At 47.4% G+C, this 15,949-nt stretch overlaps 1 protein-coding gene across 2 annotated transcripts; it reads left to right on the top strand.

Annotated features, from left to right (window-relative positions):
• Positions 1 to 172: 172 nt before the first annotated feature.
• Positions 173 to 15,889, top strand: LOC115550946 (1-phosphatidylinositol 4,5-bisphosphate phosphodiesterase zeta-1). 2 transcript variants are annotated; one of them, XM_030366355.1, is made up of 12 exons: positions 173 to 238; positions 1,427 to 1,634; positions 2,596 to 2,797; positions 5,126 to 5,270; positions 5,913 to 6,065; positions 7,755 to 7,937; positions 8,139 to 8,295; positions 9,349 to 9,465; positions 11,674 to 11,843; positions 13,645 to 13,765; positions 15,150 to 15,299; positions 15,796 to 15,889. In XM_030366355.1, exons 2-12 carry the CDS (start codon positions 1,442 to 1,444, stop codon positions 15,876 to 15,878), a joined length of 1,674 nt encoding a protein of 557 aa, XP_030222215.1. In that variant the 5' UTR covers positions 173 to 238; positions 1,427 to 1,441; the 3' UTR covers positions 15,879 to 15,889. The 2 variants fall into 2 exon arrangements, with proteins under 2 accessions (XP_030222215.1, XP_030222214.1); XM_030366354.1 differs by lacking the exon at positions 15,796 to 15,889 and having other exon boundaries at positions 15,150 to 15,426.
• The last annotated feature ends 60 nt before the right edge of the window (positions 15,890 to 15,949 follow it).

Raw genomic sequence — 15,949 nt, 5'->3', positions numbered from 1 at the left:
AAAAGTAAGAGGGGCCGCATTTGGCCCACGGGCCGCTAGTTGAATAGGCCTGGTCTACAACAATGCCCACGCAATCGGAACTCTGGCTCTTTCCCCGATCTCCTGTCCTCTGTGATGTCATAGGTGTTCCGAGCTTGTTCCTCTGGGTCCCCATAGCTACTGCTCTTCTCTGTACACTTGTAGTAAACAATGATCCATCTTGGCCTGGGCCCCGTCTCCACAGCAATCGATATCTAAGGTAGGTTTCTTGTTTTTCTCTCCAGGGTTTCACTTGGATTCACAGGGAGTTTTAAGCTGCAAGATTCTGGTTGACTAAATCCTAAGTATTTGTTAATGAGAATGTTATGGCAAAAGCTGAACACTGTTGTGAAAGCTATGTTTGAAGGCTACATATACTTGGTAAATTTGGCACAAACATACTGTTCAAAGCATGGGGCCTTGATTCTCCATGGGTAAAAACACACTTTCTTTTCAAAATTGTGCAATGTAAAATAATTATTTCTCATGTGTGTGTGTTTGTGTGTATGTGTGTATGTCTGTATGTGTGTGGGTGGGTGTGTGTGTATCCATGTCTGTGTATGCAAGTGTATGTGTTTGAGCCTGTCTGTGTTTGTTTTTGTTTGTGTGTGTGTCTGTGTATGCGTCTTACTCTGTACGTGTGTGTGTGTGTGTGTGTGTGTGTGTGTGTGTGTGTGTGTGTGTGTGTGTGTGTGTGTGTGTGTGTGTGTGTGTGTGTGTGTGTGTGTTTGTATGTGCATATGTGTGCGTGTCTGTTTGTGTTTGTGGCAAATGACAAAGCGACACAGGAGGGGTGGGACCCGTCACATGGTGCTTTGAGACAATGCGCCTCACACAGAGCCAGGGGAAAACACCCCAGAAATGACAGCGTGTGAAGGTCTAGTGGCAGCGAATGAAGGGTGTGATGGAGGTGCGCGGCTGGGGGGGGACTCCAGAAGAGGCTTTTTTGCTTCGCTGTTTGACAAGCATGAGCGGTGAAACGGTGTGCTGCAGGAGCGGTTGACAGATGAAGGGGACTGAATCCCCCTGAGAGAGACACAGACCGTCTCTTCACTTTAATGCCACTTGTGTGTGGGGAGGGAGAGAGGAGAAGGTTGAAGAAGTCGAAGGCAAAAAGTCATTGTCAGGTTTCTCAGGTGGAGGAGGAATCTGTGGAACTCACGCCAAGGGCTGGCGTTGCTCCCAATTCCCTCCGAGCCGTTCGTCACTGCTGGCGCCGTTTAAATAGAAACAGATTTGTCTAAGACGGTGGGGAGAAGAAACATCTTTTGATCTCTGATTCTCTGAAGGCCTCACTCTGATGAGTCTCCCCAGCCAGACAGAGAGAGCTCCGACTCAGACCTGACATCAGAAGGGGAAATCAATCGAAGATGGTTGATCCTGTCCTAACCCCTCGTCTCGCCTCCAGGTCCCAGGTTCATAGATGATGAAGAGAACCGCGCGTCCGGCCACCAGACGGGCTGAGATCCAACGCCTCTACCAATGCTACACCGCAGACCAGCTTACCCTGGCTGCCAGCTCCCTCCTCCGCTTCCTCCACAGGGAGCAGATGGAGCTCACAGCCAATCAGGAGACGGTGGAGCGTTTGATTGACAGATATGAGATTGACAAGACAGGTGAGTGACGGTCGGGCCGTTCTATAGGTGAGAAAGTAGTTTGTGTTGTTGTTGTTTTTCTTTTCTATTTCTTTTCCGTAACCCATCCACTGACGTATTGTGGGCTAAAGAATGGGGCAATGTTATTATTATTATTGACAGGCCGTGAATCATGCTCTCCCCTGGAGCTCTAGTTCCTCTACACTCCAGTCACCTTAGAAAGCGGAGGAGCCTTTGAATGATGGAGTGGGGTCACGTGACCACACCGGCCGGGGACTGGAGTCAGAACTGTTTGTTTGTTCCGATCAGGATCCCATCTGTGTTCATACGTCTCCATCTTATACAGCGTGCCTTAAGGCACCGCAGATCCATCAGGGAAAGTTAGAGACAGTGCTCTGGCGACGCATGCTCGTGCCTGAGGGATGGAGGAGAGGGTTGGGGATGACAAACAAAAGCGGAAGAGGCCGAACACATCTGGTCAGACCCATCTGTGGGCCAATGGACCAAATACGCCCGCAGCCCAGTGTGACATAATGTCTTCCTCAGAGGCGGCAGATAACAGGCGACAACAATAAACAGCCTGTGACGCCGCTAACGTGAAATTCATTCGCAAACATGAATTTCGCAAAACATTCCCAATGCTTTTGTTTGGAATGTACTTCAAAACACATTCTCTCATGTATACGCTAGGTTTAAGGCAACATGGGTTGCGTGTGTGTGTGTGTGTGTGTGTGTGTGTGTGTGTGTGTGTGTGTGTGTGTGTGTGTGTGTGTGTGTGTGTGTGTGTGTGTGTGTGTGTGTGTGTTGATGGTGGTCATGTTTGTGCTCTGTTTGTCTCTGGGTGTGTGTGCATGCGTGTGTGTGAGTCCAACTCTCCATTGTTAACATTGCAAGTGACAATGTTTGAGCATCCATGATCTTCCCCGTTGGTGCCACGCCTCTCAAACTACTGTTCTCACCCTTCCCTCCCCCCTCCACGCAGCGAGGACCGACCGGGCCATGACCTTCGAGGGGTTCCACCGCTACATGGAGTCCAAGGACTGCAGTGTGCTGGACCAGAGGCACACGGTGGTCTACCAGGACATGGACCAGCCCCTCTGCCACTACTTCATCTCCACCTCACACAATACCTACCTCACCGGGGACCAGCTCGTGGGCAAGAGCCACCTGGACGCCTATGTTAGGTAGCAGCTACTACACTGCCACTACAACACACACTCTTGACACACTTTGAGTTAAACAGCAGCAGTACGTAGGCCTACAACTCAGGTACACCTCGATGGTGCAAAGCGTATAGGGAAATACATGAGTAGGCTTATGTAGTTGTACATGTATCTGCATTCCCCTCTCTCTCTCTCTCTCTCTCTCTCTCTCTCTCTCTCTCTCTCTCTCTCTCTCTCTCTCTCTCTCTCTCTCTCTCTCTCTCTCTCTCTCTCTCTCTCTCTCTCTCATGTGTTACCACAGTAAACACTGTTCTTGCATGGACATGGGCACTATGAATGCTCACACTGTGGGTTCTAGGACACAATTGTTTTTGATACTGCAAAACCGAAACAGTTAATTAATTTAATTATTATTCATGCATTATATGCTTTTATAAACAGAAAAAGCCTTAAATCTGTATAATATTTGTGGTATTGTGTTATCAAGTATCAGTCCTAAATATTGAATTATTCTAGTATAAGGGGGTGCAAATTGTTAAATATATTAATTTATATACAATAAATGTAATACATAGCATATTAAATTATATCAGCAATGGACAATTGCATCTTAATTAAAGTCAGTGAAAGTAGGAATATAAAGACTAAAAGTTAAGAGGTTGATGACATCACATACTGGAGCAAACCAGCCCCATCTGGCTTTTTATATAGGTTACACTGCCATGCATTATTTAATTCTGCTCCCTGGGATTTGCAAGCACATAATATGTAGTGGCCGCATATTCTCCCTTCAACTGTGTTTAATGACCCAACATGCACTGAGGCAGATCAAAATCACAACGGACCCTCATGGCCAATGGGGAGCCACAGGCTGGCCCAACCCTCCACTTAGATTGGCCCCCGGTATTTTAACTAGGTTTTTTGAATAAAAAGATATAGAAACTAATATTTTGAACACACTGCGCCCTTGTATTGAAAAAAACAATTAATTAGCATCTATTCAGATTTAATGAAATGCACAATTTCCATCCCATCACATGTATCCTTTGGAGCCCTCTCCTTTAGTGTTTGTTGTAAATAATCTAGAAGCATCCCTGTATGTTCACCGGACAAAGGGGGGAGGGGGGTTGACCAGGAAGGCTGATTGCAGCAGAAACGGTGCGTTTGCTCCTGAGAAAGTGCTGAGCTCTCCGTCTGCCCGCGTCGTAGGCTGCTCCTCCTACCCTGTGGGCTGCGAGATGTGGTTTACTTAGCTAATGAAGGGGTCATTAAGACAGCTAGATGGGGGCGGAGAGATCTGTCTGTAAGGTGGGGGGGCTGAGAAGCATATTTCTGGCGCGATACAGCGGAGCGGAGAGATTCTGGAAAGCAAGGATCTTTGCAAGATCTCGCTGTTATAAGAAAATGCGATGATGTTTTGCCATTGATGCGTTGTTGTTAAAACTTGTATTTGAACTCCACATTAATCTTGAGACTCAGTCTCAAAAGCAGATACTGTTTTAATTTTAATTTGTGTTTAATTTAATGCACACTGTAAAGCCGACGGGTGACCTTAGCGGTGTGATTGCATTTCAAATAAGACAACGACATTTTTAACAACATTGTGTTGTAGTTTACAAATGCATACAAATGCTCTGTTGGGAATTAAAAATGGATTCTCATGAATATATATCATTGTGATGACTCATTCCCAAGTGGCTTTGGTGGGGGAATAAAAAAATCACCCCTGTTGTAAAAACAAATTGTCAACCAATCATCTCTGAGCCATGTCTGCCTCTAATGCGTCACACTTGGCCTTGCCAGTGCCCAGTGTGTGTGTGTGTGTGTATATATGCTGCACCACTGTGTGTGTGTGTGTGTGTGTGTGTGTGTGTGTGTGTGTGTGTGTGTGTGTGTGTGTGTGTGTGTGTGTGTGTGTGTGTGTGTGTGTGTGCCATGTTCTGTGTGTGTGTTATGTTCTGTGTGTGTGTGTGTGTGTGTATATGTGTGTGTCATTCACAGCGCCTTAAGTAATGGCTGTGTGTGTGGTGGTCATGTTTATGTGCTGTGTGTCTGTGTGTGCGTGTGTGTGTGTGTTTGTTTGAATATCGTGTATGTGTGTGTGTGTGTGTGTGTGTGTGTGTGTGTGTGTGTGTGTGTGTGTGTGTGTGTGTGTGTGTGTGAATGTCATGTGTGTGTGTGTGCTCATCATCAACAGCGCCTTGAGGAATGGCTGGGTGTTGGTCATGTTTATTTACTGTATGTGTGTGTGTGTGTGTGTGTGTGTGTGTGTGTGTGTGTGTGTGTGTGTGTGTGTGTGTGTGTGTGTGTGTGTGTGTGTGTGTGTGTGTGTGTGCTCATCATCCACAGCGCCTTAAGGAAGGGCTGTCGCTGTCTGGAGATCGACTGCTGGGACGGTCCCAACACGGAGCCCGTCGTGTACCACGGTTACACCCTCACCACCAAGATCCTCTTCAGGGACGTCGTGAGCACTGTGGAGCAACATGCCTTCGAGGTAACCACATGTGGCGCGGGGCCCCCCGGTCTGACTAGGGTCCGGACCGTAGCCCCCCAGAATGGAGGGTACCATGGGAAGTGGAGGGGGTTTCCCAAAACCGGACGGTTTTGGGAAACCCCCTCCACTTCCCATGGTACCCTCCCAGGAGATGGACCGGACTAGCTGTCGGCCAGGAATTCAAAACAGAGAGTGCACTTTCACAGGCCGGAGAGGGAAAGCTAAGGGTGGTGGTGGTGAGGATGTTGAGGCAGAGCGGATTTTTGTATTCCTGTTATTAGCGGCTTTTAACTATTTGAGAGAATGTCGAAAAGTTCTGAACGCAGCTTTTAATTTGCTGCTCTCTGAAGCTGCCCTCGTCGGCACGGTTGGGAATCACTCGCGCACTCGCGGGGTATTCACCTTGGAGATGTGTGCAGGACCTCATGCAGGAAGTGCTACACTGGGTGTAATTAATCCTGCTTCTAAAAGGCCATGTTCTGCCTGGCAGGGTTTTCGTGCACCCAGCATACTCTCTTTAATGTTTCTCCGTGAGCAGAATAGGACCAAGTGCTCCCGATGCAAGAGAGCGGCGAGGTTGTAAAATATTCATGCAAACACCGTTAACAATTTCCATGAATTTTCATTCTCCTTTGACCGAAGGTGTCTCCCTACCCTGTGATCCTCTCGCTGGAGAACCACTGTTGCCAGGAGCAGCAGGTAGTCATGGCCCAGTACCTCATCTCCATTCTGGGGGAGAAACTACTTAAAACCCCCCTGGATCTCCCCACCTCTGGAGAACTGCCAAGTCCAAATGTAAGAACCTTAATTACAATCAGCCCGCTCTGTAAAACATGCTGCCAAGGTTTTTGTCAGCTAAAGGGGGCTTTAAGAAAAGCTTGCCCTGTGTGCAATGTTTGTCCTGCTGGTGAAGATAGAGAGTCATTCAGTGAAGAGCTGTCCATGTCTCTAGTACCAGCTCTGAAAATGGACTAAATCAGACTTTTACCCGGCTATGGATGCCATTGTTATTCTCTCAGTTGATTATTTAGCACTAAGTGAAATTAATTTGCATTCTGAATGTTGACGATCAGGGAGTGTGTGGTTTAAAGACACAAACCCATTCCATTCGTCTAAATACTGAACACAAAAATAGTGAAGAGAAATGCTCACTTTGGGTAAGTGGATTAATGTCTTCTTTCTCGTGCGGTTTCTGCTCCTACGGCGTTCAGAGTACAGGGACAAAGCCGTTTGGTTTTATCCTGAGTACGCACACATGATTTGCTCCTCCATATCAATTTAGTATCTTTATAGTGTGCAAGGCACGCGATTAAATGGAAACCCCAGCATTAGCAGCATGATCTTGACACCTTACCCGCGGCTATATTTAATCAATTTTCACAAGGTGCTGTCATGCTCCCACTGTTGCAGAGAGAGTCAAGCTAGCGAACGCTAATGCCGCCATGAATATAAAAAACGTCAATTATCATGCATTCCACTTCTTGGAGACGAGGTGGCTCTCAAAACCCTCGACCGAGTCATCAAAGGCACCACAAAGGCAAGCTTACGCACCGATTGTCCGTCACCTGCTTCGTCAGTCTTCAGTGATATCAAGGGCTTAGGAAAACACATTTATCTGAATAATCACTCTTAAATTAACCCTGTTACACTGCCTCAGCAGATGCCATGAATAATGACCCCATAAGTGCTGCCTTCAAACGAATACATCATCCTGTGAAACGACACTAAAAACAAGAGAGCGCGGTGCCAGCGAACGTGTTGAAGGTTATAATTTTCATTGTGAACGTTGTAATTTCCAACGGGAATAATACGCCAAGGTATTTAGAATTTGGATGGGAGATGGATACTGCGAAGACGACTATAGATTGGGAGGGCTGGCGGAGCTGTAATTATTTTTGTTTGCATCCTCGTCTGTGGTGGGTGAGTGACTTATTTCCATGGCGATGGCGGCGGCGGCTTCCCCTTGAGGAGCACCAAAGTGATTTAGCTGCTGCTACTCGCGGTTCATTCACATAGGGAGGGCAGTCCGACGCAAGTTGAGCAATCAATAATGGCTGTTGAATCGTATGAGCAGCAGCGCCTGCATTCACTCGTAAGTTATTCATTGTATTCTGCCAAACATAGATGTACTCTGTGAACTCATTGATGTGCATTGGGTCACTAGCTGACTGACTCTTTGAAGCAAAGCAACATTTTGGCAATTCAGAAGAAAGGAAAACTGGTGGGCTTCTTGTTGTGTCAGGAAAATGTATTCTTTGATCGTCGTTTGAGCCACTGATAGTTAGCGAGAAACGAGTGCCTTGGTAGACGGTTAGGAGGGACACTTCAGGCTGGGATTGCACGTGCATTCGTGTGTGTGACTGCGAGATGTAGGCCTATGTGTGTGTGTGCGTGTGCACACTACACGTGTTTGCCTGTTTGTGTTCATGCACAATGTGCACCCATGCCTCTGTGTGACCGTGTACCTGTGCGGAGGGTCGATAGGACCTGAAGTACAAGGTTCTCATTAAGAACAAAAAGATCAGAGCTCCGAACGAGGCAGGGGAGGAGGCAGCGAGCAGGGATGCAGACGAGAGCGAGGAAGAAGAGGAGGGAGAGGAAGGCGAGGAAGACGAGGGATCTGCAGAGCCATCAAAGCTCTGGTCTCTGAGAAAACAAAAGAAGAAAGTAAGTCAGGGCCCAGATGCATATTACAGTGACGACTCATCTTAGGGACACATTAGAGAAGGAAGCATAGAAAGAGCTTGGATGTAGAGCTTCCAACAGTGAGGAAGAGTTGAGCTGTGGCCTCAGTGAGGACAAGGATGAAGCTCCTGTCTCAGCGTAGCAAACCGTCTGTGCTCTGATACTCACGACTATGTACCCAAGGTGAAGAAGGTGATGGTGGCAGAGGCTCTGTCTAACCTGGTCATCTACACCCAGTCGGTGAAGTTCACTAGCTTCAGCCATGCCAGGCTCCACCAGACGCCCCACCAGAACACCTCTATGGGGGAGAAGAAGGCACACAAGCTGGCCAGAGCCTCAGGTAAGACCACCGAGTGGTATTTGGGAGGTCCGAGTGTCCAATCAATATTAAATTGTGCTCAGGAACAAAAATAATTACCATTACGTCCGAAATTATGTATGATTAATTTTTATAGTAACAGTTTATGCTTTTTTTTTTTTAAATGGTAAGCACTTAAAAGCACTATTTAAGAACTGGAAATTGAATTGGCTGTCGATAAACACTTACACGCTTTTAGTTATTCATGTTTACGTATCGTAAACAGGAATAACTAAAAGCAGCCCCCCAATATCCGGGGAGAATAAAAAAGAGGTCAAAATGATTTGAGGGAATTATGATCAGATAAACTGTCCCTGCCCTGCTGAGAGAGATGTTGTTTTGACAATAATAATTCAGTAAACTTGGCCCCTGCTGACAGAATATGACACATTATATCCTCCACGACCCTGACAGCCTACTGTGTTTGTTGCTACTGTAGGGACTTCACAAAACACAGGCCTTCATGAATAAAATAACGTAAACATGATTAATGCGAGCGTGATTAATGAAAAAAGGTTTTACCCCACAGCAAAGCAAGTCTGTGTAGGGAATGAGAATCGAAATAACCATGGAGATGTTTCCTATTTCAACAAGGATGCAAACCACAGATTCGTATGGCCCAAACTAGACTTAGTGATGGTGAGGCTTATAACTCCTTTGTTATTACGATATAATATTCAGCTAGTCAATTTTGACCATGTTGTATTCAGGTTATCACAGGTCATAAACAGTACAATATAATTTTAGTTTAAATGAAAGCATGACATAATTAAATTAACAATCAACAATTAATTACACAGAAATATTTAAAGAAAAACTTTTAAATCGCATCCTTCCAAAGACGACCTGTTGTTGGTTGACCAGATGCTCCAGATATCTGACCAACAAACACCTACCATCAGGCTTGGTGCAATGAGCAAGGCCAAAGCCTTCTGAACCCTATGTAAACCCTCCCCTGCTCCCCCGGGTCCTAGAGGCATCGCTACACGAGTCTAACACAACGCAAAATAAGTTGTTGAATGTGAATCCCACCAGGTCGAGACTTCATCCTCCACAACCAGAGGTGTCTCAGCAGGATCTACCCGGCAGGCTCCCGGACCTCCTCCTCCAACTATAACCCCCAGGAGTTCTGGAGCATTGGCTCTCAGCTAGGTAGGACACACACACACACACACACACACACACACACACACACACACACACACACACACACACACACACACACACACACACACACACACACACACACACACACACACACACACACACACACACACACACCCGCAAGCACAAACACACACACAGAGAAACACCTGAACACACAGCCTACACTCCTAACTACACACACACCTGCAAAAACACACACACACACCTGCAAAAACACACACACACACACACACACACACACACACACACACACACACACACACACACAGACACACCTGCACAAGCAGACACACGCACTCACAGACACAGAAAGACAGAAATGCACACACACACAAACAGACACACAAGTACGCAAGCACACACACATACTCAATTTGACACACACTTGCACACTCACATTTGCACAGAAGGGTAATGGATTATCTGAATGTATCAAGGAAATCAAAGCCAGTTTGAAGTAATAATCATACATTTATGCTTTTATCTCGCAGAGAATTGACTTCCACTGAAGTCTCTTGAGTTTCCTTTTCAAATAACAATTAAATCCTTAAAGACTTAAGGAAGAAAAGAGGAGAGTCTACCTTAATCTTGTCTGAGTGCTGTACAATATGGCCCGATCTATGCCTTTCTTCGAAGGACCATGGTAGCTACAAACTCAGAGCCATGAACAATTATTTAATTAACATTTATATCCACACTGCACTCACTGACAACTCTATGTGTGCATTTTAAAGTGGACTTCTTTATTTGACAAAATAGTTATAATGGCTTTCTTTTTGTTGCCAGAAAGTCTCTGCCAGGAATCTAAAATGTATTTGGTCTGTGCCCGCATTCCCGCCATTACTAAAATCTCTAAACATATATCTGCATATGAATGCAGAATCTGTAGGCAACGGAACAAGATATCAGTATCCGAAGCGTTCTGGTTTCCGTTTGTCGTTCTGTTGTTGTCCAAGTAGTATTGACCAATCACGTAGAGCGGGCTTTGGTTACACTCAGGTAAACATTCTGTGTGGAGAGTATCAATAGTCATTCTTTGTCCAGAGGTCCATTATCTGGAAACACCCCAGAAACATCGCCCGAGCTAAATCGTCGTCAGACAGCCGATCGTTTCTGCGTTTTCTTCTGTGTTTGTCGGCTCTCAGCATAACTTGTTTTTGTGGGATTCTCTCTGCAGTTTGTATAGGCTTCCCGTTCTCTGTTTGCGACAATGCTACAATAACACAATACACACCAAACATATTGACTATCAACATTAGTACTAATCTTTCAGCTCGGCACAGATGGTGTAAGGTCCTCCAGACTGACTCAATTCATCCAATCTGGTCTCTACTAGTCTTCCTGTCGGTCCACCTGTCTTACTGCAAAGCGCTTTCACTCAATTAATCTCTCAGGCATTGGGACCCACGATTTTAATACTCGCTGATTTCCCCCCGGAGAAGCCTACCGGCCAGCTTTGATTCTTGCCGTGTTTCCATCAAGCCAGCGAGAAAAATGGAGGTCAACACTTCTTTAAGTCTCTAGGGAGACCGGGTAGTAGCTCAACTCCGCCGCCACGGCTCAGTAAGCAGTCGCCTCCCCCTCCCCCGCCCTCCCCCCCACAGGGCGTGTGAGGTGGGAGAGGGTGGGGGAGGCAGAGAAGTGGCAGGTGTTATTTTGCACAAAGCTGGATCAATCTCTGTTTCTTTTCCGGTTCCCAGAAGTGCTGGTGCCAGATCCACGCTGACACAGAACACAATTGAAATATATCGACGTGGTCACATCTGCCGCTCGCCTCCACTGTGTCTCATCTCGCTTTATTGTTGGTTATCGCGGCGCACCCCCACAGACACACACACATAATCTGTGTGAAATGATCCGTCCTGTAATGAGGACACTTTCATTACGCCACTGTGTTTATGTGAATCAGCGCGAACAAACCACAGCGAGTTGGAATCCTCCCCGAAGTTATACGTGGGAGGCTCTGAATTTTACAGTTCCCTTCTACTCAACAAAACAGATGCCGGAAAAGGGGTGTCCGCAGGGTGCAACCAAAACACAGTTTTATTTATTCAAACCGACGTCGTCCGTTGGCGCAGTGTGGCGCTGCACCTATTGTCCCTGTCGCGTGTGTGTGTGTGTGTGTGTGTCACCGGTCTTCACAATTGTGTGTCTTTGTTGTTGTGTTGTCGTTTTTTTTTTCCGCCCTCCCAGTGGCGCTCAACTTCCAGTCCCTGGGTCTGCCCATGGACCTGAACGGGGGTCGTTTCCAGGACAACGGTCGCTGCGGTTACGTCCTGAAGCCTGCGGCACTGCGGCGGTCAGGGCAGGGGAACTCCGCCTCCTCCCTGCAGGGCCCCAGACCCACACAGCTACTGCTGAAGGTACGGGGGCCCCCCTCCAGGCCGCGGCACTCGCTAATCCCCCCCCCCCCCCCCCCCCCGCTGGGGTTCGCTGTCAGACTTAAAGGAATCCAATTTGCTGCGTGGGTTCGCTGTGGTGGACAGACGCTAGTTGTGGACAGACGTGCCGCACCTTAGGACCGAGTTGTGTAGCTGTTGTGTGCACGCAGAGTGTGCGATGTATCACACACATGCCTAAGCACAGACTCTCCTCCCTCAGTAGGCGGGCTCCATTAGCTACTAATGTGCTGGTCTGCTGAAAGTGCTGCATCGCCCTGGCACTGCTGAGATTCATGGGAAGACACTCCTCTGGAGGAACAGGTTGGAGGAGCGAGGGGAAGAGCGGGGAAAGCGACGGGTGATGAAGCTGCAGTATGTTCGGAGGGGTTAATCAACGTTTATGGAGATGACCTCAAATGTTGTAAAAGCTCGCTGTCCAAAGGAGAATCACAGGGATTTACGAGTGCGTCAGAATACTTAAATCTGGGTTGGCCCGCGCAAAACGTGGCCGTTCGTCATAGATCACCCCCCATGTGTGTGTATCGCAGCGCAGGGTGGAACCTTATTAAACCAATCCACCACAATGACTGCTATCTAGCCCATTAGAGGGCTTTTTGCCCAGGTCTCTTATGTGTGTACAACATTTAGGGTACTTTGTATGACAAAGGCATTGCATGGGGCTGGCCCAGGCAGACGAGGGGTATGATGAGAATTAGTGGGCAGATAATAGAGACAATGCTGGGTTTCCAGGGTCCAATTAGCCAACTTAACAGCTGCGTCATCCTCAGTTTGTCATTCACAAAGCAGCACCAACACACAGCGAGAGTTGGGCAAACAATGATAGACGCCGGCTTCCCAACAAGTGGCCGTGTAGTACAGGCTGATGTTGTGATGATGTCCCCCCCCACCCCCCCTCGCTAAAGGGTTTGGATGGTTTCCAGCTCATTTTCCAGAGTGCGATAGACTCTGAAACTCAGACGTTATAGGCCCCACCTGTCCCCGCAGATGCACAACCATTATCTACGTTTTCCCAATCACGCCGCCCGGGACTCCAAGTACTTAAGAGAAAAATGTATCTAGGTCACCACTACTGCTGTACAATTTTTCCTAAGTACCGGTAGCCTACAACGGTGACAAAAAACACTTATTTTCATAATAAGGCATCGACATGAGACAAAGGAAACAAATGAGAGAAATTCATTAACACAGCAGCCCAAAGCAACGTATCATGACACTGAGTATGAATACTAATGTCAAACTGCAGTTCTTCGCCGGCAGGAGTGGAATAGTGTAGTGCAACTGCGCACTGGACACTAAAGCAGCACATGGTAGCAAGCATGGCATGTCCGGATAAGTGCACAGATTTCCCTTTGATCAGAGCGCAGTGTGATAGGACTGCAGATAAGTCTCTCAGTAGACCTGTGTCATCACCCTCCTCCTCTCTCTTATATTCTGTTTTCCTCTCCTCTCCACTGACTGCACTCCACTCCAGTCGTCTATTCTCCCTCTGTTTCTGTCTCCTCCTCGCTTTTCTCTACTCCTCTGGTGTCCTTTCTTCCCTCTCCCGTTGTCTCCTCTTTCCTCTCCTCGCTACCTACCCTCTCCTCTTTCCTTCTTCCTTTCTACTCCTCTCCTCCCCTCTTTTATCCTCTCTCTCCATCCCTCTCCTCTTGCTGCTCGTCCTTTATCAGCCCTGACTTTGGGTGCTCATCTTCCCCCTCTTCAACACGTCTCTCCTCCCTGTATCACACATCGGTTGACCCTTCTGTCTGTCCTCCTGCAGGTCATCAGTGGCTCCCACCTGCCCGTTCCCAGGAGTGGGAAGACCTTGGACTCTTTCGTCAGAGTGGAGGTCCATGGTGTGCATTCTGCGTGCAGAAAGAACACGGACACGGTGAAGAACTGTAAGTACTGCCGTGTTTCAATAGGAGTACAAGGTGGTGTACAGGCTGCAGAAGATACGATGATACTCTGTTACAGACCACAAATATGGTAACACAAATCAGTCAGTGTATGACATAAAGATCAAACCGCCCCCAAATGGATCAACGTAGCGGAAAAACCAACACTAACACAAAACGATCATTCTAAAACAAACAAATCACTGTTACACAATACCTTCACTATAACAGAACACAAACACAGCACACCATTATCATAGTGTGTAAAAGAATGCTCCTACTACTACTACTACTACTACTACTACTAATCATGTGGGCGAACTAGAGAGCCAGAGTTAAACGTGGAGCAGAGTGGCCCGGCCTGAGTGTCTGGGGCTGCGATGAGCTGTATCCCCTCCACTCCACCCCATCGCAGCCTCAAGCTTCCAATCAATGGGTCACTTCGCTCCAAGTGGCTTTCGGGGGGTTTCAATGAGAGAGCGTGCGGTCCGACATTGAGGCTTTATGAGGAACCACTTAACCGATATGTTGTGACTCTCTGTACTTCAGGCCAGTGTCGATGCCTAAGTCAGGCCAACGCGCTAATGGCCCGCAAGAGGTTCGGTTTCTGTTGGCCGTGTCTGTGGTGGGAAGCCAAATGCCCGGTGTGTCCACTATAGCCCAGACTGTGGTGGGATTGATTGATGATCGAGGGCACCCTTTGAATACAGAGTGTGTTCTCAACAAGGCTTGTGCTGCCATAGTTAGGATGAGGACCCTCAGAATACTATTGTGTAAAGCAGTCCAGTTTAGGAGGAATAAAATTGGCTTTGGATTTTCTATCATTAGCATCAGTGATTTCTTTCGAATTCCTCCTTTGGACATAATTTCCTGTTGACTGCCATCAGGCCACTCGGGTGAGTTGCGCTGATAAGAGCCTTTAAATTGTAAAACAGGATTGCCTTTTAGGAGCAGTGGGCCATGAAGTGTAGCCATGACCGGTCCATTTGATCCAAAACTCGCCACACACACGGTTCTGTGCTGTGGTACATTGATGCATCAGTGGTGTTTTGAATCACCCTGCATCCATAGTCCATCCATCTATAACTGCTACTGTTTATAATTAAACCACGGCGACTGATTGGCCTACTGCTAATTACAATAACATGAATGATTAGTATTTACTTTTTTTTATAGTATGACGACTACTACTACTGCTACTCATGGAATAAATAACAATCATTGCTACTAACTCTTTCACAAGATTTAGTGCTGTTGTACACACAGATGCATGAGTGACGCACCACCATGCATGATATGTCTCAAATATCCTATACATTTTTAAAGTACGACCACTACTACTATTAAAACAACATTATCGCTTCCCTCTCCACCTTTGTCTCCGCAGCTCTGAGTCCTTGCTGGGACGCCTCCATGAACTTCAGCGTCAGCGACCCTGAGCTGAGCCTGCTGCGCTTCTCTGTGCGGGACCAAACGGGCCTGCTGTCCAGCGAGCTGGTGGGCCAGTACAGCCTGGCCTTCGGCAGCATGAAGAGAGGTGAGGGGGGACAGCGCGCCCAGGAAGGGCCAGAGGACACAGGGCTGAGGTGTCACTCTGTGACCCGTGTTGTATTTCTCTATGCTGGTATATTCAGCGAAATGCAATAGTGCCTCTGTGGTTTCTGTTGTCGGGCCAAATGTGTTTTTGTGTGTACACATGAAAAAGGTTGAAAAACAACATGCATGCCAATATTCATTTCAAATAAAGGGGGGGGGGGGGGGGAAGAGAGAGAGAGAGAGAGAGAGAGAGAGAGAGAGAGAGAGAGAGAGAGAGAGAGAGAGAGAGAGAGAGAGAGAGAGAGAGAGAGAGAGAGAGAGAGAGAGAGAGAGAGAGAGAGAGAGAGAGAGAAAAATACAGATACATGTACAACTACATAAGCCTACTCATGTATTTCCCTATACGCTTTGCACCATCGAAGTGTACCTGAGTTGTAGGCCTACGTACTGCTGCTGTTTAACTCAAAACCAACCCTGGCCTCCCACTGAGCCTGCAGGGTACCGCTGGCTGCCTCTGCTGTCCAGGGAGGGGTTCAGCATGGACCCAGCCTCCCTCTTCGTCTTTGTGTGGTGCTCCTAAAAACAGCTCACGTCGGCTACAGCTGGTGGCCCCGCAAACAGAATAGAATTAAAGAAAAAATGACTTCTTCC

This window comes from Gadus morhua, chromosome 9, assembly GCF_902167405.1.
Source record: "Gadus morhua chromosome 9, gadMor3.0, whole genome shotgun sequence".
NCBI classification, from domain to species: Eukaryota; Metazoa; Chordata; class Actinopteri; order Gadiformes; family Gadidae; genus Gadus; species Gadus morhua.
The sequence above is the reverse complement of the archived record's forward strand: the minus strand, read 5'-3'. Positions and strand labels throughout refer to the sequence as shown.